We start from the raw sequence: 24,329 nt of genomic DNA, 5'->3' as shown, positions 1-24,329 counted from the left end.
CGTAACAAAACAACACCTTTAATTATCGGACTTTGAGTTCCAAAAATAGTATTAGAACGTGGTATATTTAAATAACAAGTATTTTTTAATCTAGTATTATACAAATGAGTAGGCTGAAATTCACATATATTATAATATTATACTAATACAATTAAATAACTATTTATATTCATGCACGTTATTTTATTTTATTTATAAGTTACAAATTACAATACATTAATCATAGTATGATTATTTAGGAAATCAACATGTCCAAGCTATGGAATACACTAAATACAACTTAACGAATTCGGACCCCAATTGGAACAAGTAAATATACCGACTATATATATATATATATAAATACCTATATAATATTATACAAAGCTACGTAAGTTATGGAATTATATTTTTCACGTTGACAATTTAGATATTTATCTACCATTAGTATTGACAAATTAGTAATTACCTATATATTAAGTACCTATTATTATTATTTCAGGTGGACCGATTGCAAAGGCTCGTGCGGTGAAACTGGCTACACGTCTCGATACCGCAGTACTACGTCAAGCGACGTTCTCTGTGAGTTTAATCATGAGTGGAAAACTTGCCACATTTTAGGATGTACAATAAGCAATTACACTAAGTCCGCCGAAGGAAACGAACTCAGAACACGAGAGTTGAATTACATCCTGCAACGAGCGAGAAACGCAAATCGGATGATCATAGACGCATTTTTCTCGGGCAATTGCAACTATTACGCCTTGAAGAACGTGTTTACAAATAACATTGTCAGTTTAAAATTAAAATTTTATATTAGTATATTTTTTTGCGATGGTAAATCTATAGTATTGTTTTTTTTAATTTTTTTTTTTAGGATCGATTGTGGAACGCGTTGCTATGCGTGAAACACAATTTGGGCTGTCCCGGTAAGTGAATGTCAGAAATATAATAATTATTGCTATACGCTTATACAAGCTATAATAGATAGATACTGTAACATAATATTGTTATAAATATTATTATTGTTGCTACATCGTCAAGTTAAGGGAGGCTGGAGTAAATGGAGTTCTTGGTCGAAATGCACCGCGACGTGTGGTTCTGGAATGCAATACCGATTACGATATTGTGATCATCCTAGCCCTTCAAGAACGTCGCTCAACTGTTCCGGAAACCACATAGAATTTAAAAACTGTCTCGGAAAATCGTGTACAGCTAAAACGAGTACGGCAATTCAAAGTAGATCGCAATAACTCTCTTGAAATTTGAATATAATATAAAAAATAAAATAATATAATACAATAATAACTGTACCTATATTTACCGAGATATCCCTGTACGGATGTAAACAATCTACTTGTAATGTATATTATATCCAACAGATGGAACTTGGTGTAAATGGATGAAATGGTCAGGTTGTAGCGTTCGGCAAGGCAATGGAATCGTTGTCCGAAAACGTTTTTGTCGGTCCTCTAACAACAATAATGACAGTTTCCACGTCATGTCATGTTCAGGACCGCACACTGAAATCGGTCGATGCTACTCGTCTGCAGGTAATACCTATAAAATATAATATGACATGTACATTGTACATATTACATACTAGATACATATAGATTTAGAGATACGACATATAATATTGGTAATCTAATAATAATTATTAAATTATTTAGTGTTTAGACCAGTAACTGAAGGGATATAACTATATATAAGTAAAACTTTTCGTTTCGAAAAGAACTGCGGTCATAGATAGTACGGAACCGATAATTTGAAGTACTTACTTATAGAGAATTTTCGGTCATTTATGATTCATTTAAGTTATTATAAATTCAATGTTTAGCCGAGTTCAGATTTAACGATTAGTAATAAGCATACATGTGACATACCTACACGTTTTTGACAATGTCATTAACATTGGATTACGATACAGCTTATGAGATAAAACCAGAAACATAGATAATTTGGTAATACCTAAATATCTCTTGAGTACCTAGTAATGTATCACGCATGAGATAATAATATAGTGTTTTAATTTTGGACTCGGCTTTTGATGAAAAAATTATTGTACTTATACTAAGTACTAATTCGGTCGGTATTTCCGTTATAAAATCAATGCCAACATTTTACTTTTACAACCAAAATAAAATATGTAGATTGTAGATATAATTTAGGTAGGCACCTATTTATTAATTTTTAGGTATGCTTATATATATTAAATATTATGTATTTACTATATTTGCATCACAATAATGTTTCAACTTCAGAAAAAATAAATATTTTATAGTATGGTATGTTAGGTTAGGTTAGTACTTTACCTTATATATACTAGGGTATAATTTATTATTTTTCTAAAGAAATTAATTAAGAAACGGCTAACGGAACCTATAAAATCTATATAAATTCTAGCCCCTGCTGCAGGTTTAGACAAAATATTTATTACATTTTGTTTTCAACACGTCTATAACAGTTGATGGAGGATGGTCTGAATGGCAAAAATGGAGCCCCTGTTCTGCGACATGTGACGCGGGCACCCGGTACAGAATACGAAGTTGTAGCCGACCGGAACCGGAAGGATCTGGACGACAATGCGAGGGAGAGACTGTACAGACAAATATTTGTTACGTCAGACCCTGCAAAGGTGTGAAAACAATTATTAACAATTATTAGGTGTATAATAATATTATCATAAAAGCTATGATAGAAATATTGTGGGGTGTCGGGCATGTAGTCGTGGTGCAGTATAGGTAATGTATACAATTATTTTTTAGTATTCTTGATTTTATTTATAATGAATAATGATTAATGACTATATAGTCTAAAACTATTATACCTATCACCTATTTTCTAAACCTATGTATAAAGTTATACATTTTAAACGATATAGGACCGCCAATTATGGTGGCCACGTTTGACAAACAGTCTCACATCAAGTACGCTGCTATGGAAACAAGTACGACCCTGTTGCACGTCGTTGTACAGTTTTATCCTTTCGACATGTCCGGTACGATACTTCGACGGTACGACGATGATTGCGAAGATTGTGGCAATAGCGTTCATCTGAATATTATCGATTCTCGCCTAATATTAACAGTAATTTTGGACGGGTGCAATGTTACATTACAAAATCCGTCCACAATAAACGTGAGAAACAATCAAACTTATTTATTAAACTTATTATTCTATATGAAGAATGACCTGCGAAATTATAATAATTTATGATATATTAAATATTAATCAGATGTGTTCACAGTAGGTAGGTAACCTAAAGGTATCGCTCGATCAACCACCATCATATGTACTGCTATTTTAATCGCATACTCGCATATGAAATATTTAAATGCCTATACGGCTATACAATAAATATTTTGCGTTGAAATAGGAATTTAATTGTTTTTATCCGGTATTATTTTTATTTATAGTTTGGATGGAATGAAGTTTCCTTTTCGATCACCGAGAATAAAGTAACGCTACAATTAAATAACCATCAAACTTCAAAATTCGTAAAATGTTTTGTATCGACTTTGACTCTGAATCTAGACCAAGTGACAAACATCGGAGAAGGTTTCGAAGGTTACATAAAAAAGTTTGATGTGAACTTTATACACTACGCATTAACCATAAATGATAAAGTATACCTATATAATATATATTACCGCAATAAATTTGATTGTAAACATTCTCGTTGGTAAACCCTCCCGGGTCTACTTCAATACCTACTAACCTACTACCTACTGACGGGTACATGTAAACACTCCCATATCTGTAATAACTTGGTTTTTTTTTTATTTATTGATCACAAAATATAAGCCCGGGATCTGTGGACATTACTTAAAGTTAGATATTTAACAGATATTTACAAATATATACCTACTAAGGGCCGTTCTTACAATGTCCTGTTAAAGTTAACCGACACTTAACCGGCCGAATTCTGCCGGTAATAAAATCTGTTATCAGTTGGTTAGCGTTAACCGACACTTTACCGGACATTGTAAGAACAGCCTTAATATGAATAAGAATAATACTAAATTAAAAGTAAACTGTAGGGTGATATTATTTATAAGACCAATTCTATTATTCTAATAGTAACTAATGTAACTAAAAGTAACAATAATAGCTAATGATATAGGTTTTCGTCATTTTTATATTGAGTTGTACATAAGTTTGTTGATTTTAAGGAGGCGTTAAGAAAACACCATCATCTTGGTGTTATCCATGGTTTCTTGTCCTAATGCAGTGTTAAGGATCGGATCTATTCCGATATTTTGTCGATTTTGCTCGTATTCGAGGCATTTAGTTATAATGTGATTTAACTACCTTTCACAGTATTAGTTTGACGCCACAGTTACCCACAGGTAACGCATGGGAGCTTCTTCCTTGGTCATTAGGTACCCGTGTGTAAGTCACGTATGTCCAATTCTCATTCGATTTAGAACCGATTCTTCTTTCTTTTTAAGAGAGCTGATTATCCACCTGTTGGTAGTTATTTTAACTGTGTTTATTTTGCAGGTGGTTTGAAGCTTCCACATATTTTTATTTTTTTGATATCACTTAGGTATACAAAAAAAGTTCTTATTGTTTCAAAATCCATTATTATTTGTGTTTTTCAAACTTTAATAACTTTTTTTGAAGTTTCGATATCGACAAAAAAAAAACGATATTGCATAGCCAAAGTTTTCCTTTTTATGTGGTGAAAATTTCGTTTCTTAGTCATGAGTTCATGACTGTAGCTTTCTCGGTTCTTTCCCGCGAAAAACAGTTTTTGCTATGTTGTACATTTGTAAGACGGAGAGAACACGGCGGGTGCGACGTCCTCATAAGCCATTATATTTTATTGTTGGTCATATCTATAAAAGATAAATAACTTTGTTTTTATACCTTATAATTGTATAATATTTTAATGTTTTTAATAATACGAACATACAATATTTTTTTGGTTGATATACTACATTTGAATTTCATGAAAAAAAGTAAATTACTTAAAATATAGTAAATAATAAAAATAATAATAATTTAAATCAATTTCAAATTAAATTAACATAAAAAAAATTTAAGGTGTCTATTTTTTGATCTGTATTGTCTGTCATTTTTAAACAACTCCGGAGAGTTTACTGTTAACATATTTAATTAAACATAATGTTGACCCGGAAGAGTTTACCATACAATCGGGATAGTTTACCACCGACTGTTAGGTAGGTAAACCCAATGCCCAATGGTAATACGTCCCCATATTTAGTTTTCAGATACCATGTATTTACCATACGCGACTTTCAACACAGTCTTCGAACTATCGGAAGAACAATTGTATTCAGATTTATTCGACACAATTAAAATCCCCTTCCCGCAATCATGTAGCAATTGGAAGGTTTCTGAATGAAAATAATATGTTCTGTTATACACAAGTGTTTTACATTATAAACCTAAAATTGTGTTTCGTATTATATTTCAGTTGGAATTGTATGCGAGGTTTGAGATTTTAGCCCGCGGAAATTTTATTTCAATCCGAAGCGCTACGACGGATTATGTCATGTCGGTAGAAATTAATAACGATATACTCAAACTTAAGATAAAACTAGATGAATACTTAAATGAAGTATCAATAAAGTTCGAGGCCATTGATTCATCTTGGATTCACTTAGAAATCGAACAACACAATAATAGCTGGTGTATGAGCGTAAATGATGACAAGCGGACACTGATAATGCCCACTGACGTGTTTGATGAGCTGTGCGATACGCATCTGTACATTGGTAATTTTTCGGTCAGTAAATACTAAATAGCCAATAGAAGATATTATAATATTATACAAGCAAGCACGTAGCTTGGACGATTTTTTTTTGGTGGTAGGGGAATAAAATTGAATGATGTATTGATATATTTAGATAAGTAAGTTTTTAAAAAAAAATCTAGGTAGGTATTGATAATTTTTTAATTGGCACGAGCTACGCCGAGATGGACAGCTAGTTATAATTTGTACAAAACAAAGTGCCTTTTTTATTTCCGGGATAATCTCCGAATCTCCAGATTAGGATTTTAATTTTCAGTTTAACGATCACGACATTATTACAGAGCCGGTTATAAATTAATATATCTAAGTATAATTTTTTTATGGACCCAATGGCCAATTCCTGTCAACGGAATACTGGGCGACAAAATAAGAATACCCGAATATATCAGTAGCCGTGAACTATCTAGTAAAATTAAATTAACAAAATAATGATTATCTAATTCTATATAAAAAAAAAAACGATTTTAGGATTCTTAAGGTACTTACACTAAACCAAAATATGATATAGCGCCATATATATTTTGTTCATTTTTGTCCGGGTGATGTCCTATTTTACAGATAGTATCTATATCCAATATATAAAAATGGTGTGAAAAATTTACACGTATTAATTCATTAATTGAGATCGGCAGGGCCGGTTCTTATGAAATATTGTGTGTGAGGTATATTCAGTAGGTCTGAGAATAGGTCATAAAGTATTTTTCACCCTCTTACCACCAACCCGAGGAGATGCTCAAACGGGGATTTTGAGATTTACGGTGGAATTTTTTTGTTTGTATACGGTTGCTATTGGTTATAGGAGAAATAATTAGGATAAATTAGTATTTATTATTTGGTTGCCACTGGTTAATCGGGTGGATCAGGTACAAGTATGCATCAAATCAAATTTTCGCACATTGCCTACTTTATATGCTGTCGCACATTGTCCGCGATCTGACGCAGCCGGATTGCCACCAGGGAGGCTGAGTTGCACCCAAAAGGAGTCGAACGATCACAATTTTTTTTAAAGTTGTAATTTTTTACGGGCAACAAAGTGCGCGGGATCAGCTAGTATATTATACAAATTCAGTATATTTATTTTTTGTCTAAACCCAATTCTAAATTATAATTATATCAAGAAATATGCAAGGGCTAACACTGGATTGACACTGCAAGAAATGCCTAACCTTTCAACGAAGTTTCTAGGGGGGAAGCACATCCAAAACCTCCTTCAAATACGGCCCTCGTGTTTGAGTTGTGTAATTGTATTTGTATACAAATATACCTATGTAGTTATGTACCTATATACAAATTTAGGAACCTACAATAAAATATATATTATTAATAAACATCTCAATGCTTCATAAAAAATTTAAAACTATTATAGTAAGCATTCGATCCAATTTCTAAATGTATACAGTAATTATTTTATCTCTAGGTATTTGAGTGTTTATGAATATCAAAACATTTTTAAATTAATATTTTATTCTTATATTTTTCTATATCTATGAAATGATTCCTTACTAGTAATTGTTCTTTTTTTAATTTTTTTAATTTTCTATCATAAGTATAGACAAATTCATAGACGTTCCTGAGAACGTAAAATTGATTTTAGTTATAAGAATAAATTGGTATTCATAAACGGCACTTTATTTATTTTATTTTATTTATTTCACTTGACTTGACTTTGAATTTTTAAATGTTCTTGAGTTATATACGAGAAAAAAATATAGGCGCAGGCACCTAATACAAAAATGTATTTGTTACTTAATAAGGAAAATCAAAATTCGAAGCACCTTCAAGGAATCATCGGATACTTAAAACTGAATGATGATATTTTAAATCCTACTGACTTTGTAATTAGTCCCTCCAACGAGTACGATGCCTTTTCGCGAAACTTGTCAGGTACCTTTATTTATCAAATATGTATGTATCATTAAAAATTATAATACATTCTATACTTCTATTAATAATTTAATCAGATATGCCGTACAATGAAGTAACAATGACTAGCGAAAACGATGTTATTGAATTAAATTGTATTTTCATCAGCGAACTTATGTATGAAGATTTAGACATTGTATGGGTAAAATCTAATCAACTGGATTTACATAGAGTTGACTGTAACATGTAAATATAAATCTATTATATTTTAGTATAGTATTTGATCATGTGCGTTCTCGTAGGGGGAGGCAGTGGCGGATCCTGAGGGGGGAAGGGGCATTCCCCCCCCCCCAATCACCGTATTTTCCCTTTTTTTTACACTGTCTATAGCCAACTTTTGTACTTTTGCCCGCCCCCCCCCAAAAAAAGAAAAAAAATGAAGCCCTGGATCCGCCACTGGGAGGAGGGGATACGCGTGATAAATCCGCCCATGGCCTCTTTAAAGTGTTAAATTCCCACTCGCCCCCCAATGACTCACTTTGCAAATAACTTGTGTCCCCTAACACGCTATAGGATTATAATATATATAATATATTATAGGCATATAGTGCATTTGAGTATTTTCGTGGGACTATATCATCTACAATTATCATTGTTTGTCCCTTGACCCTTAGATCATATACTAGTATAATATGATCTAAGGTATGTCCCATATTGTCATATAGTATTTGCTACATATATATAGTACATACTATCTTTAATCGTGCTGACTGCCGACTACAACTGAGTGGCTTTTGTTAAAATTACAATATTATGTAGGTATTGACTATATAATATAATAAGTTCAAAATAACTATACTTAATATAGGTACTATATCATTTTTATTCTGCCTCCTTTTTGAAAAGATTTATTGGTAAATAGCCTTTACACTTAATTTGAAAACAAATTTTTCTTACTACATAGAAACTTGATATAATATATCTAATATAATAAGATTCACTAACTTTTGTAAGGGCCGTTCTTACAATGTAAATTGTACCTGGTACACATTTTATTACCGGAAGAATTCCAACGGTTAAGTGTCCGTTAACTTTAACCGGACATTATAAGAACGGCCCTAAGTATATTATCTTTAATTTTGGGTACGCGACAGCCCATTTTATTAATTGTATTAATAACAATTAGTAACATATTATAAAACCAATTTTTTTAAATGTTGATAACAGACAAAATATTTTTAGAATCAATAAATTTTCAATATTTAACTTATAATATTACAGATCTCAAAATTGTGTTATTACAACTAACAGCTATGTATCTCAAATAACAATATTTCCAAAGTCTATACATGATGATTACTTTTACTTATGTATATCAATGAAAATACAAAAGATAATTTGTGTTTATGGTGTTACAACATTAAAGAATAACATCGATACTGTTCATAATGTGATGAAAACATTTATAATACTCGGGAAAATAATTGCATCTATAACAATAACATTAATATTGTTTCTTATATTTATGATAAAAAATAAAATAAAATAACTTTAATTACATTAATTTATTTGTTATTTAAACATAATCAACAAGTAACTATATAAATTTTTAAATGTCTAATGTTTGTGGAACGCAAAGCTTGAATGAACAAATGTAAAATACAAAAACACAACAAACAGTGTTTGTAAAATAGCAATTATGCTGCAAACTAACAGCCTAATGGCAGGTAATTTAATAGTTAGCAATATTATGAGACATGTTCTAAAAACGCTAGTGCCGGTAAACAGTATCATGGCCAGATAAAATATTACATTATTTGTTTCATCCGATATAAAACTAATAACAAGCGTAAACACGTAACCATAAAGACCGTACCCTAACAATGACAATATCTGCAAAAAAGATATACTAGACTTTCCTAAACGGGTTAATATATAACAAATTGCTGGCATCGATAGGCAGTACACAGCCAACACTTCGGTGGGTGACCGGTGATAAACGGCTGATGGGGTTTTGTAGGCATGCCCGTAGCCGAGTATCGTGGCCAACAGTATGAACGCCAAACACGGTCCCAAGAAGTCTACGTATACAAATCTAGAGCGCAGTGGCGGCGTGAATGATAGCAATATCCGTTTCGGCAGATCATCAGCAGGCATTGTGAAATACGATAAGGCACGCGTCACTGAATCCTTGTCTTTCGAAGGCTCCGACCCCACAAATATTATCGAATGGTCTTTCATTGTACAACCACAGATTTTTTTCATATAATCTGTGGTACAACTTAATAGAATAGGTAGATAGGTAATAAATAGTCTACAACAAATTGACGTATTCACTTTTTACCGTCAAGCTTGTTCTTGGTGTCCTTAAGCTTTTCGGTGATGTTTTTCAGGGTCTTTTCTAATTGTTCAGATTTCATATCTTCCGTCAATGATTTCGCACGAATTGCCTTGTGAACAACGAACCGAGCAATTGATTTCATAAAACTCGATTGCGCCAATTTATCTACCAATTGTTGGTGGTTCATGAAATATTGTAGAATTCTAAGTACCATTTTCAATTTGATACGTATGTACTAAATCGTTTCACGTTAGAAAATAAAAACATAACTTTGAAAAAGATTTTAATTTCACAATTCACAGCAATCGAGCAATATGAAAATGTCGACACAGAAAACGAGAAAACAGAATTTTGCGATGTCGATCTAATCACATACGGTGAGCCAGCGTTACCAACCTCATTTGCTTGTCGGCACGGGACTTGAGAAAATAAAAATATATCATCTGGTGTATTTAGTAAACACTGAATACTGTGATCCGGTATGAATATCGCCAGCAGACTATCAGCTATGAATCTATGATTGCCTATTCGTTTTCGCCTTTTCGGTATCAAAAACGCACAAACGCCAAAACCCAATAGCCACTAGCCTGCCGTAGTGCCGTGTTGTAACTGTTGTAACTTGTACTTCTTTGTAGACTGTAGTTACTATAAAATAGTAAATTATTTATTGTTTTGTTACTTCTTACTTGTTGTCAGTGTCCAGTGTTAAGATTAACTGTTTGATGGCCGTTGAAAATATTCTATTAATTAATGATATTGTATTGTCATAATTAGGTCGCAATACGTGCCTGCGTTTGAATTTAATTCACAGTTTACGAAGATACAACTAACTACTTGACATTATGGCTCTTGAGAAGTAAGTTTGATTTAAATCATTATTTTCTGTTTTCTTATAAAACTGTCCAGATAACAAATATATTGAGTGAGATTTGTGTTTTGAGTTGAATATTTGTCAATAAAATGACGAATCGAACAAATAGAGCTTTGGAATATTACAATGATTATATCGACTGTACACAAAACTTACCTTTGGACATACAGCGGCACGTAACGCAGATGCGTGAATGTGATTTGGAGTACCAAGAAATGATGTCAAAGATCAAAGAGTTGACAGACAATTTAGACGGTTCTATGTCTACATTAAATTCTGAAAAATTGACAAAGCTATTAGTAACCGGTTTAAATCTAGGGGATAAAAAAGTGCAAACTGTTCAACATATATCTGACTTGGTAGATGATAAAGTCAGACGCTTGGAAAATGGTAGGAAATATTTGACCTCTTCTAAGGAACCTGATGCTCCCAAACCAAGTATCAAAGAAAAACCAGAGAGCAGTAATTGTTCCAAAGATCGATGCTTACCAAGCACTAGTACCAGTACTGTTTCTAAAGAACTGAAGAAACGCAACACTGATAATGATAGTAACGAATCTAACAATGATGCAAAACTTGCAAAACGACCCAGACGTAACAGAGCTGATGAGCCAGATTACAAAGAAATTTCGGATGATGTGGTGGCATTGACAGCTTCACAACATTCCAATACACCTTTGCCAAGAGCCACAGCAACAGCGCAAGTACAATCTCAAGTCACAATGAAAAAAGCAACTCAAAAAACAGATACAAAAACCAAAAAGAAGGGAAAATATAAGAAACAACAGAAGGACAATTCACCATCATTGGATGATGATGATGATATAGCTGTCGATCCAGATGAACCAACTTATTGTCTTTGTGATCAGATTTCATACGGAGAGATGATATGTTGCGATAATGATTTATGTCCAATAGAATGGTTTCATTTTTCATGTGTTTCATTATCGACAAAACCAAAAGGCAAATGGTTTTGCCCCAAGTGCCGTGGAGATCGTCCAAATATAATGAAGCCTAAAGCGCAGTTTCTCAAGGAACTTGAACGATACAATAAAGAAAAAGAGGATAAAGCTTAAGATTTTGTTTTGAACATAATCGACAATCTACTTAATTTAATTTGAAGTTTATAAAACATATTAACAATTAAATAATAAATTATCCCATATTTGATTTACGTATTAGACTATAATATGCATGCCAAATTAAAGTTTATGTATATATTATTCGATATTATTATATGAGTTAGAAGTAAGATAAATTATAAATATTATTATTTAAACTTAATATTATTTAAACATTCAATGCATGCAAATTTATCAAACTTAATAGATAGATAATTTGATATTATTCGATAACATGTATATTTATATATATATATATATATATATATATCTATAACAGTAATAATTTAGTAATACTTTTTATATTATATAATTATTTTTATTATTTTTATAAAATCATTGTAAACCTAAACTATTACAATACTATTTAAGCTAATTAGTTTAATAAATTAAATATATAAAATGTAAATTTTATTTTCTAGAAAAATAACATGTTATACCTAAGTGCCCTCAAAAATTTTATTGTTATTATATATATATATATTTTTTTTATAACTCCTTACTTACTATTCTATTTTATTATTGTCATCAATACACATTATTTCATTTTTAACTCCCTTGTTTTTAACTTCTTCTTATTAGAACAGAGTGCAGTTTCATATTGGATTTTGTTGAGCTTGCCCAATCGGCTGGCGTCAAAATTTCACCACATGTTGTGAGGTAGGTACTGATTTATTAGTAATTAACTGTTGTATATACTATATTGTGAGATATTATTTTTGACTTCTTGTGGAGGTTTTTCTGCAAAATATATAGTCACCCGATATTTTGGTTGTAACATAATATTTATTTATATTCAATTTTCCTCACTCTTATCAATCCTAAGGTTTAAGTGTGCTTAAACAGGCACACCAGGACAACAATCCTGTCTTTCTATAAATATGCTATTACTAATGGAAATTATCTATCTTTTAATATTTTTTTATGGTTTTGTTTACAGTGCAATGTTAGAACTATTAGACATAGGGTACTCTCCGTCAACCGTTAGAAAAGTGTGCCGCGAAATTGCCAAGTATAAAAGTCGACATGAGAAAACTGGTACTACGATGAATAGTACCAGCTGAAAATAAAACCAATATAGTTTGCTTATTTTTTTTTTTAACATTTTATGACAATTTTGTGAAAAAAAAATAATTAGGATAATATACAATTCATCACCATTTATAAATTGAAAATGTATTATGTTTAGTTTTTTAATTTGTATAAAAATCTTCGACAAAAATAGAAATCCCCCTGTCAAATATTACATGAACAATTTATATTTATATAATTAATATTTAAATTTATAGAGTTAAATGTTATTACGTTTTATGTTAAATAAAAGAAAAAAAATTGAGTAATTAAAATTTAGATATTAATATATAATTTTTATAAATAATTAAACCTGTAATTAAAATTGTAATTTTGGTTTCAATAAAACTAATTGTTTTTTCATAGCTCTTATAAAATTATATTAAATGAAAAATATACAAAAAAATTATTTTTAATTTAATTATTGCAATAATGTAGGTACTGTACTAATGTAGAACCTTGATATCCGACTTAATTTGGACCGCACCTAGTTCGGATACTGGGAATTTGGAGTTTACCAATTCCGATAAAAATTACTTTCATATATCATTTTCTGGGTTGATATATCAATTGAGGGATTTCAATTCAAAACGTACTTTTTCCATTTTTAATAAAATCGAGTTAGGTATTGATTTTAGAATAAATAAATAATAATGTCGGGAAGTCGAACGGTGAAGTTGATTTTTGGCTAACCTTGATTATTCCCTATGAAATATTCGATCGAAAATCGCGTTTTTCTGCAAAACGTTCCTTTTCTAAGTGTACGTACACAGATATTTGTTGTCTCCGTCTTACAAGAGCAAAACATCCCAGATCTACACTTAGCAGATCACGTTTTACTCAGTTTAAAAATTGAAGCGAATCGACATTCGACCTATAATGAATCTTGATGGTAAAAACATCATCTGTGTTTGTATGAGGGTTTTTTACGATAATTCAGTTAAGTGAGTTATGAGAATTTTTAATTTACGCTATATTATGTAGTGCTATATTACGCACTTGTAAGACAAAGATAACAAATGGCTGTAGCGTCCTCTTAAATACCTATACTTAAAACTCATAAACTGCTCGTCCAAATTTCGATATTTATACATCGAAGTACCTACTTCAAAATTATATATTCTGCTATGTAATATGGAATTAAAAATGTTTGTTGACATTAAAAGATGACACTCTTGGGCCATGGTTTATAAAGTTTGATACATAAGGTAATCCTTTACCCGAAAATGTAGGTCCGTACACCTAAAACCAATTTTTTTAATTTTGCATTTTAAAAAGTGGCTCACAAAAATTGAATGCTTTTAAATGGTTGGCGGTTGCCATTGGTTACAGATAATATATTATTACTTATTAGGAGGTAACTACTATTGTAATTAATAATTATTAGTAAAAAAATCGTAAGTACCTGTACCTATAAATACAGGTGTTTACAAATATAGTTACACCTATTTTTAAAATCAAACAAGTATATAGATACTTATATAGTTATATGAACAAAATAACAATGTTACATTTATGATTTGGTTTCTTAATTCTAGGCATGCCTATTCCGAAATTGTTAATGTAAACACAAAAAAGACGAATACCAATATTAACGATATTGAATTTACTTTGACTTTATAGCATTAATTTTTGAATCTATAATACCAGTTTTTTGTATTAACGTCAAAAATATGTTCAGAAATAAGAAGTGGGAAATCATAAAATTAGTCATTGTAATTTTGTATTACCTATAGTATATTAATTCAACTGAAACAAAACGAATTACAATATAGAAAGATAAATTAATTTTACCTAATTCATCGAAGTTTGATAGGAAGTACAGTTATCATAAGGGCATCCGAGAATTGGGCCAGAATAACCCTTTTTTTAAAAATTGAGCCCAATTTTTAACCTAACCTTTACGATAATTGGGCCATTATTTTAACTATATTTTACTATTAAATCCGGTAAGCAGAGTTTATATTACAATTATTAGAAGCGTACTAGACCAATATTTTTAGGATTGCACAAATTATTAAGATTTCTTGTATAATTTCCCCTTAACACTGTATATATCTATTAACAATAATTTCAAATGTATATTTATGTACCAGTTACTACCTATATTTTTTTAATATTTTTGTGAAACAGTAACAGTAAATACTTGTGACTACTTCACTACTTGATAACTTTAACTTTTCGGCCAGTAAATTGTATTTATTTAAATGAATGCTAGTTCAGACTTCCGGACGACGTGGTCCGCCCACGATTATAAAGAACTTTTAAATAATCTCATTACAATTGATTTTATTCAGCTAAGTTGGTACTTTTTAACTCTGACTAATTTTAACTATGTAGAATTAGAATAGCTTTAAGAGGACGCAACACCCGCTGTGTTGTCTCCGTCTTAAAAAAAAACAAACACGTAACAGGTGCCAAATTTACGCTCAAAAATTCAAGTTTTATGCTGTTAGCTTAAAAATTAGAGTAAATTTACCTATATGAAACTTGGTGGTAAGAACGTTATCTGTGTTTTGTTAGAAGTTTTTTACGATAATTCAGTTTTTAAGTGAGTTATTATGAGAATTTTTAATTTACATTTATTATACACGCTATTTCTCACTTAAAAATTGAAAGATCGTAATAAAACTTCTCAACAAAACACAGATAATGTTCTTACCATCAAGTTTCATAATAGGTCGATTCACTACAATTTTTAAGCTAACGGCATAAAACTTGAATTTTTGAGCGTAAATTTGGTACGTTACGCGTTTGTATAAGACGGAGACAACACATGCGTCCTCTTAAACAGGAAGACTTAGATCGTTAATTTCTTGAAGTTTTGTTTTTTTTAAGCCTTAGTATTGTTCTGTGGCCTTAGTGGAGAGCTATATGTATACCTATTTGGTATTAATTTTTTGTATCGTGTGTTGGCCACAAACACAATATAAACAAACGTACACAAACAAGTTATTCATATTTATTATATAGGTATTATTATAAATAATGGATATGCTGGCTCAATAGTACCTATGCCGTCTAGTTATTAATTTTCTTATTAATGTTATTACCGTTTTAATTTTGCTCAAAATACATCAGTTTTTACTTTCGTTAATAATATTTATATTTTTCCAATTACTGTTATAATTTTTATTTTCTAAAAGTTTTCCTATATTCTTTTTAATTTTTTTAACTTTCTTTTCGTTCGTAAAGTATAAGTTATTTTTATTTTCAACATGAAACAATTACACTTTTTAGATTCATAGCCGCACGACGCTCTTCAACAATGAATGCAATTATTAACGAAGGATTATATCTCTCAGGCCACAGATCTGAAGACTGAAATATTTTTATGCACCTACAATGTTTCAACATCAAGCTTTATAGAAAAGTTATTAAGTCCAAGTGACGATAAGGAATTATTTTGATATATGTCTTGGTCGGCGCATAAGTAAGCTAAACTATAGATAATAGACACCTAAACGCCCTAAACCAAGTAAGATGATTTTATGTATTAAGAATTTTGTAAAATGTTTATTTATTTAATATTGTCGTCCCCTCGCCATTTCATCTCCACACCAAACATATCACCCACTATCGCCGGCCGGCGTCACACACTCAAAATAAACACTTTGTTCCAGGACGGTAAAAACATTTTTATGAATGAGTATCACGATATTTAAAACAGGTTGAATAAAGAGGCCCAATAGAAATAGTAAGTCATAGGAGACTTTCTAAGAAACAGGTAGGTAATACTAGGTTGGTAAGCTCTAAATAATAATAAATAAAATGTAATATATATAGGTAAATAGGTAATAAAATATGATAAAATATAATAATAATAGTAATCATAATATAGTTATAGTTATAATATTAGGACAGTGTTGAATTTTAAATAAGGATCGGGGGATATCATCCCAATGATTTAAAACTACTGTATTTTTACTCCTCTTGGACATAATATAATGGTATGTGACAAATAGAAATCCCTCGGTGCCAGCAGCCTAACTCGCCTTTCCAGACACTAAAATTCAACGCTATAGTAAGCCAAAAATGTGCGAATGCTGTGTTGCGACAAAATTAAAAATTTGAAATTAAAACAATAAACCTATTCAACGATAAATTTGATGTTTGTTTATTTATATTAAAGTATGTTTTATCGATGTATAAATAACGAAAAATGTTATACAAGAGTAGTGCAGTTTTCGCTGTACCAATCTATATGTAAATTACAATATTATTATAGTCGACCGGCGTTCGCATGTTCTTGCTTGCGATGTGGATTAGGCCTACAGGGGACACCACAATAAAAAAAACGCGCCACGTATAATACCTCATGCTTTTAAACAACATGAATGATGTGATATAATGTCGTTTAATAAGCTAGGTGGTGTGGAAACTTATACGACGCTGCAGCCATAGGTTAGGTACACCGAGTACATTAAAGTAATATAGATAACACGAATACTAATAAGATAAAACACCTGTATAACATAAGACCGTGGTAGTAGAGACTAAGGAAATATATTTTTGGAGCTACACAGATCACAGGTGGTTTAAGCGCAAATTTACGAAACCTTGGGGGCTAGAGAAATGCTTGGACTCGTTTCCCTTCATGACAAAATAACATTTAAAAATTATTTTTTTTCTATACATCATTGTAGCGCCATTAGGTAGTTTACGCGTAGGTATGTAAAAGATTTAAAAAACAAATATTTTGTGATAAATGATTCCTATTATAATAGTACCTATATGCAATAATAAATATACTTCAATAACAAATTATAAACTAGGAGACAATGTCAACGCCCTCATATTCATAGGCAGTCTTTCATCCTGCCAAAAATAAAGATAAAATGTCGTTATCCTGTGTTCAAAGTTATTTCGTCAACCGATAATATAATAATATAATGACACAAGTCCGTCTTAAAAGTTCGGACTGCGTAACATAGCAAATTTTACGCTCAGAACACTTGTAGGTCCGTTAATTTAAAAATTAGAGTGAATTTACCTCTTATAAAATCTAAAGGTAAGATTATTATCTATGCAACCTCATGGGCTTTTTATTATATTTTAATTTTAAAGCGACTTGTGAGTATTTTAAAATGTACAAACAAATTAAATTTTAAAATTTTCATATAGTGTATGGTTTTATTTTGGTTATATATGATTAACTGGTGACTGGTGTGCGGTTACAGTTTTTAAATAGTAATCATTATAACATAGGTTAGAGAAATCTGGTGGAGTATAATATTGGAGAGTCGTCGAAGTGGACAATAGTGGAACGCTTGGATTTTATTTGTATTAGATTTTCTCACCATGCCCCAAAGCTGTAGCCAGTGCCGTTCTAACTCTCATTGGTGCCCCAGGGTAATAATATTTGGCGCCCCTAATAAACATACATATTTAAAAATTTGCCGCCCTTTAAAATGTTACAAGTTTGGCCGCCCTAGGGCACTTGCCCCATTTGCCACCCCCTTAGCACGGCTCTGGCTGTAGTATTTAATCTATAATTACATAGGTTATAGGTATGTCCAAATAGGCTTAAGGAAGGAGGGTTTGCAAATATAAATAAGTCAATTAGGTGAATAGTCTTAACGTGAAAACTGTTTTTAAATTTTTTTAGAAATTTCGATACGAATCAAATTTATTAGGATACTAGGGCGGTAAGTAATAGCACAGGATAAAACAACATAGTAATTAATAATTGGTGACCATTCAAAAAAAAATATGAAATTTAATTTATTTCATGAAAAAAGTTACAGAATACTTATGTATTTTATTCGTGTTTTCAGTTTTGGACGTAGGTACGTAGGTAGTTCCCGTATACCGTGGTAGTCCGTAGTCCGTACTCCGTGACTCTATGTACAAAACTGATAGTGTTATCACATTTCAAACTTTATCCGTTCCGGCCAAACATTATTATAACTTATAAGTATATGTAAACAATAATTTTCTACAGACTACAGTTTTATAAATGATGCAAAGTATGGTTAAAAAAATACTCGAATAATAATTTTATATTGTGTTACTGTTTATAAATTGTTTCTGTTTTGAGATTGAGTTCAATAGACATTTAAGATGAGGAGTGATATAAATAATTGCAAACCTGAAATGTGTATTAAGAATAGAGATCATTTATACAGACTCATAATAAGGTAAAGTATAAATCCTTGTAAAATATAAACTATAGTATTTTTATTTAAACTCATTTCAATTTTGTTTAGTCAACTCTTTTATGATGGCCATTCCACAATTGCTTCAAGCTTAGCTGCCCAAGTAAATGCTGATCCACCTTGTTCTCCATCGGATCGACTCATGAGTGTAGTGACAAAAGGTTTACAACATGAAACCGATAGACAAAAAGAATCTGAACAAGCATTAAACTTAAATCCAATTCAGCAAATGTTAATTGGACCAGGCATTGGTATGCTTAATGATTTATATGTCACATATATTGGTGTATTAAATTCTGTATTTGATTTGATTAGACTTAGAATTTGAAACTAATGTTATGTGTACTGCTCCTGAACCGTCACTGTATGAAACTGTATACGTAACATCCCATAAAGGAGCCTGTAGGGCTGGTGCATTTAGTCCTGATGGACAGTTAATCGCAACAGGAAGCAGTGATGCATCAATCAAAGTAATTATATTGTATAGTATAACATAAAATGTAATGACTTATTAAAATAACATTTATAGATTTTGGATGTTGAAAGAATGCTGGCTAAAGCACATGATATTGGCAGTACTGATAATCAAGAAGGACAAGGACATCCAGTAATTCGGACTTTGTATGATCATTTGGAAGAAGTGACGTGCTTAGAGTTCCACCCTAACAAGCCAATTTTAGCTTCGGGCTCTCGAGATTGTCATGTTAAACTTTTTGATTATTCAAAAACATCTGTGAAGAAAGCCTTCAAGACAATTAACGTAAGATGTATAATCACATTTACTTTTCTCAAATTATTTTAACCGCATACAACAACATTACAGGATGTCGAACCTATAACATGTATAAGTTTTCATCCCCTTGGAGACTTTATAGTAATGGGCACCAATAGCCCAGTCATAAGGCTTTATGATATAAATACAGTTCAATGTTATGTTTGTTCACTTCCTAGTCATCAACATACTGGTCCTGTTACATCAATAAAGTATACAAAAATGATCTTATGTGTAATACCTATTAAATTGTTTGTATTGCTTATTATGATGTATTAGGTATGAACCAAGTGCCAGGTACTTTGTGTCTTCTAGTCGAGATGGTTCAATTAAATTGTGGGACGCTGTGTCTAATAAATGTGTTAACACATTTGAAAAAGCGCATGATGGCAGTCAAGTGTGTTCTGTGACATTTTCAAGAAATGGAAAGGTAAAAATGTTTATAAATGTTTATAAATATGTTTATTTTAAACATTATATTAAATAATTTTCTATTATCATTTGTAGTACATCTTATCATCAGGCAAAGATTCTTTAGTGAAACTTTGGGAGTTATCCACTAGTAGATGTCTGATTGCATATACTGGAGCTGGAACAACTGGTAAACTAGTGTTTTTTTTCATTACAACTGTTTAAATAATTAATTTTTCCAAATAGGAAAACAAGAACATCGTACACAAGCATTGTTTAATCATACTGAGGAGTATGTCATGTTTCCAGATGAAGCCACAACATCTTTGTGCGCATGGAATGCACGCAATGCTTCTCGGCAGCAACTTTTATCTCTTGGTAATTTGTTTTGTCAAATGTATTTATTTTATTAAGAGGACGCTGCACAGATATTTGTTGTCTCCGTTTGACAAGTGCATAAGATAGCAAATTTACGCTCAGCAGATCACGTTTAATTCATTTATTTTAAAAACTAGAGCATATTGACATATTATGAAACTTGATGGTAAGAACATTATCTGTGTTTGGGTGTGGGTTTTTACAATAATACAATTTTTAAGTAAGTTATGAAAATTTTTAATTTATGCTATATTCTATACACATAACTTACTAAAAAATTGAACTATCGTAAAAAAAACCACATAAAAACACAGATAATATACTTACCATCAAGTTTCATAATAGGTGGATTCACTCTAATTTTTAAACTAGCACAGCTAAACGCTTTCTCTGTTATGTTACTCACTTGTAAGACGAAGACAACAAATGGCTGTGTAGCTACCTCTTAAAATGTTTTAATTGTGAATTACTTTGCAGGCCATAATGGACCTATTCGTTCAATTGTGCATTCTCCAAATTCAGCTGCATTTTTGACTTGTTCAGACGACTTTAGAGCCCGTTTTTGGTATAGAAAACATTTGATTGGAGCATAGATTAAATAGTTTTTTTTTTATTTAAAAACTATTTATTTATTTAATTTTGAATAAACATTTAATGTACATTAGTAAAAATAACAATTAGTGATATAAAATATATAAATATTGTTTGTATTCATTGAAATGTACATTTTTAATTAAATAATATTTCCAACATTTAAAATTATGTAGTGTATGGAATTTTTTGGTGTAATAGTTAATAATTACATTTAAAAAATGTATAACTTGGTACTATATTATTATTAAAAATTAAAATGAGTATAAATATTTAGTAAAAAATGATTTTGAGAGTGCATCACACACTTGTGTTGATACCGTCTTACAAACATACAACTAGTAAATCTGTGTTCAATTTGTGTAGTAAGCTTTAATTATAGAGTGAATTGTTCTATTATCAAACTGAAAGGAATTTTGAATAAATAATATCAACTTATATTCAGATATTTAACTTTTTGTTTGAATAATATATATTTTCCTTAATCATTTGGCTATAATATGATCTGCCAGTGGCTACAGATCATGATAACCCGCTCTACCACTTTGTAAAAGTCATGGTGGTTGATTAAGTAAGCTAAAACACCTTAGCCCGTGCCTTTGATCCTATATCCTAAATCAAAAACTGTATGGTAAAAACTAGAAGTATTTATAAACAATGCATCCTACCAATACTGATTGTCGCTTTCTGACATTTTTGTTATATTCATATGATCAGCGGCAAACAAATGTTGGGAGGGATTAGTCAGGATAAATCCCCCCTTAGGGGCAAAAAAAAAACTCAATGAAAAAATACACAAACTGAATATTTGCATTTAATTACCTACCTTGATTTTATTTATGAGTTAATTGAAACTATAATACTATACTTGTATGCAATATTTTTAGATTCTGAGCAAAGCGATGAATGTATTAATTTTACAATGATATTTTTTTTTGTGTCTGTCATCACTTTTTAGGATGGTAAAAGTGGTTAAATTTTCTTCAACAGTATCTTTTCTGATAGGAATGTGAATCTAGTTGGTACTTATAAGGGGTCAAAAATAAAAATTTCCAATTTGACAAAATTGATTTTGGTTTTTCGTGTAACTCTAATATACATACAATTTTCACTGGTTGTTTATATTTGAATTTTCTATACACTATAAAATGTTCAAAATATTTTAACTTGTTTTGAGTTGTTTACAAACAATTTTAAATTTCAATTTTTTTAGTTTTTTTTTTTCTGTAAATATCAATAAAATTTTATTTGTTGAGCCAAAAAGCTTCAAAATGTAATACAAGGCTCCTGATATATTGCTTAAATAGCAGTTGAAAGATATAAAAATACATAGGCACAAACTTTGACAAACTGTATCAAATTTTAAATTTAATAATTATTTTGTAGTTAAAAAATTATAAAATGTTCTACTTTTATAGCTAAAGATTGAAAATTTAAAACAAGATTCCACGTAAATATTTAAGTTATGTATAATAATATAAATTACTTTATTCACAATAATATCATCACCGTCGGCTCAACCGTTTTCGCTCAAAATCGTTTTTTTCTTATACTATGATATTACATCATTGAATTAAAATTTAACACCATCCATTACAGTGACCCACTTCTAACCTACTGTACAGCAGAGTGACACGCACTTTCCCATCTTTTTTTAATTGTACTATTATTTTGAGATAGAGCTCATACTGAACTCGTGACTTTCAGCTGAAGTTCATATTGTAAAAAATAGTTTTTTAGATTCTAAGCGAAGTGATGAATATGTATTGATTTTAGAATGATGTGTGTTTTTTTTTTTTATTTTTTTTTTTTTGTGTATGTCATCACCTTTCAGGACAGTAAAAATGCTTGGATTTTCTTCAACAGTAACTTTTCTGATAGGAAAGTGAATCTAGTTGGTACTTTGGGGGGGTCAAAAGTAAAAACTTCTCAGTAGTTTTCAAAAGCGATGTGAAAAACAAAAGAAAAATTAAGGAAAAACGGGAATTTTTACGCAAAATCTGTTTTTGAGAAAATCGATTTTGGTTTTTGGTGTAACTCTAAAACAAATGACTGTAGGAACATGAAATTTTGACTGAATGTTTATTTAAGCATTTTCTATACACCATAACATTTTCCAAATATTTTGACTTATTTTGAGCTGTTTACGGACATTTTCAGTTTCCATTTTTTTTAGTTTTTTTTTCTATAAATATCAATAAAATTTTATTTGTTGGTTAAAAAAGCTTGAAAATTTAATAGAAGACTCCTAGGTTATTGTTTCAAAGGCAGATGAAAAAAATTAAAAATCCTTAATTACAGTTTTTATTTATAAGCATTTAAAGTTCAAATTTTGACAAAATACGGAAAAATCACGAAAATTAGCAAATTATTTTGAGTTGAGAATTCATAAAAATTTTCTTTTTAAATCTAAGATTTGAAAATGTAATATAAGATTACTCATAAGTTTGTCTACAAGAAACTTTAATTAAATTTTTATGAGCGTCTGAAATTTATATTTTTACAACATTTGATATTCACTCGATTTCTCATGTAACAATTTTCTTATTTTATTGTTATTAAAAAACGAATGACTGTAGATACTTGAAAATTTCACTGAATGTTTATATTAGCATTTTCTATACACCATACAATTTTGAAAATATTTTGACTCTTTTTGAGCTGTTTACGAAGATTGTCAGTTTTCAATTTTTTTATTTTTTTTTTCTTTAAATATCAATAAAATTTTATATGTTGGGTAAAGATGCGTGAAAATTTAATATAAGGCTCCTGATATATCGTTCTAATAGCAGTTGAAAAATATTAAAAATACATAGGCACAATTTTTTTTTATAAGCATTTAAAGTTCCAATTTTGACAACATTTATCAAATTTATAATTTATTAATTATTTTTTAGTTAAAAATGTATAAAATGTATAAAATGTTTAACTTTTATGGCTAATGATTGAAAATTTAAAAAAAGGCTCCACGTAAATAGGTTATATATA

General features: G+C 30.3%; 5 protein-coding genes across 6 annotated transcripts; 4 read left to right on the top strand and 1 right to left on the bottom strand.

Annotated features, from left to right (window-relative positions):
- Window positions 1-259: 259 nt before the first annotated feature.
- Window positions 260-2,646, top strand: LOC132946755 (thrombospondin-1-like). Its single transcript, XM_061016815.1, has 6 exons — window positions 260-309; window positions 482-770; window positions 857-908; window positions 1,024-1,203; window positions 1,362-1,532; window positions 2,447-2,646. The coding sequence occupies exons 1-6, from the start codon at window positions 260-262 to the stop codon at window positions 2,644-2,646; spliced, it is 942 nt and encodes a 313-aa protein (XP_060872798.1).
- A 228-nt stretch (window positions 2,647-2,874) lies between these two features.
- LOC132946753 (uncharacterized) lies at window positions 2,875-7,877 on the top strand. Its single transcript, XM_061016811.1, has 5 exons — window positions 2,875-3,120; window positions 3,399-3,608; window positions 5,213-5,341; window positions 5,426-5,726; window positions 7,726-7,877. Exons 1-5 carry the CDS (start codon window positions 2,875-2,877, stop codon window positions 7,875-7,877), a joined length of 1,038 nt encoding a protein of 345 aa, XP_060872794.1.
- A 1,254-nt stretch (window positions 7,878-9,131) lies between these two features.
- On the bottom strand, window positions 9,132-9,958 carry LOC132946703 (protein YIPF3-like). Its single transcript, XM_061016762.1, has one exon. It carries the CDS (start codon window positions 9,890-9,892, stop codon window positions 9,245-9,247), a length of 648 nt encoding a protein of 215 aa, XP_060872745.1. The 5' UTR covers window positions 9,893-9,958; the 3' UTR covers window positions 9,132-9,244.
- Window positions 9,959-10,468: 510 nt separating this feature from the next.
- LOC132946702 (inhibitor of growth protein 1-like) lies at window positions 10,469-13,417 on the top strand. Of its 2 annotated transcripts, XR_009664749.1 has the most exons (3): window positions 10,482-10,824; window positions 12,543-12,620; window positions 12,901-13,408. XR_009664749.1 is itself a non-coding variant. In XM_061016760.1 (2 exons), exon 1 carries the CDS (start codon window positions 10,929-10,931, stop codon window positions 11,913-11,915), a length of 987 nt encoding a protein of 328 aa, XP_060872743.1. In that variant the 5' UTR covers window positions 10,469-10,928; the 3' UTR covers window positions 11,916-12,620; window positions 12,901-13,417. The 2 variants fall into 2 exon arrangements, 1 of the variants encoding a protein (XP_060872743.1); XM_061016760.1 differs by having other exon boundaries at window positions 10,469-12,620; window positions 12,901-13,417.
- Window positions 13,418-18,913: 5,496 nt separating this feature from the next.
- Window positions 18,914-21,781, top strand: LOC132946467 (cleavage stimulation factor subunit 1-like). Its single transcript, XM_061016476.1, has 9 exons — window positions 18,914-19,171; window positions 19,241-19,440; window positions 19,505-19,659; window positions 19,719-19,949; window positions 20,013-20,173; window positions 20,241-20,391; window positions 20,469-20,562; window positions 20,619-20,750; window positions 21,228-21,781. Exons 1-9 carry the CDS (start codon window positions 19,095-19,097, stop codon window positions 21,341-21,343), a joined length of 1,317 nt encoding a protein of 438 aa, XP_060872459.1. The 5' UTR covers window positions 18,914-19,094; the 3' UTR covers window positions 21,344-21,781.
- Window positions 21,782-24,329: the final 2,548 nt, after the last annotated feature.

This window comes from Metopolophium dirhodum, chromosome 6, assembly GCF_019925205.1.
Source record: "Metopolophium dirhodum isolate CAU chromosome 6, ASM1992520v1, whole genome shotgun sequence".
Lineage (NCBI taxonomy): Eukaryota > Metazoa > Arthropoda > Insecta > Hemiptera > Aphididae > Metopolophium > Metopolophium dirhodum.
Note: the sequence above shows the minus strand (reverse complement) of the source record. Positions and strands in the feature narration are given on the sequence as shown.

Coding starts and splice junctions, on each gene's coding strand:
- LOC132946703 (XM_061016762.1), bottom strand. CDS start 9,892: ATGAAAAAAATCTGTGGTTGTACAATGAAAGACCATTCGATAATATTT.
- LOC132946467 (XM_061016476.1), top strand. CDS start 19,095: ATGAGGAGTGATATAAATAATTGCAAACCTGAAATGTGTATTAAGAAT. Junction 19,950..20,012: donor AAGCCTTCAAGACAATTAAC/GTAAGATGTATA, acceptor ACAACATTACAG/GATGTCGAACCTATAACATG. Junction 20,392..20,468: donor CATTTTCAAGAAATGGAAAG/GTAAAAATGTTT, acceptor TATCATTTGTAG/TACATCTTATCATCAGGCAA.
- LOC132946702 (XM_061016760.1), top strand. CDS start 10,929: ATGACGAATCGAACAAATAGAGCTTTGGAATATTACAATGATTATATC.
- LOC132946755 (XM_061016815.1), top strand. CDS start 260: ATGGAATACACTAAATACAACTTAACGAATTCGGACCCCAATTGGAAC. Junction 771..856: donor ACGTGTTTACAAATAACATT/GTCAGTTTAAAA, acceptor TTTTTTTTTTAG/GATCGATTGTGGAACGCGTT. Junction 1,533..2,446: donor TCGATGCTACTCGTCTGCAG/GTAATACCTATA, acceptor CGTCTATAACAG/TTGATGGAGGATGGTCTGAA.
- LOC132946753 (XM_061016811.1), top strand. CDS start 2,875: ATGGTGGCCACGTTTGACAAACAGTCTCACATCAAGTACGCTGCTATG. Junction 3,121..3,398: donor AAAATCCGTCCACAATAAAC/GTGAGAAACAAT, acceptor TTTTATTTATAG/TTTGGATGGAATGAAGTTTC. Junction 5,727..7,725: donor CGATACGCATCTGTACATTG/GTAATTTTTCGG, acceptor TAATTTAATCAG/ATATGCCGTACAATGAAGTA.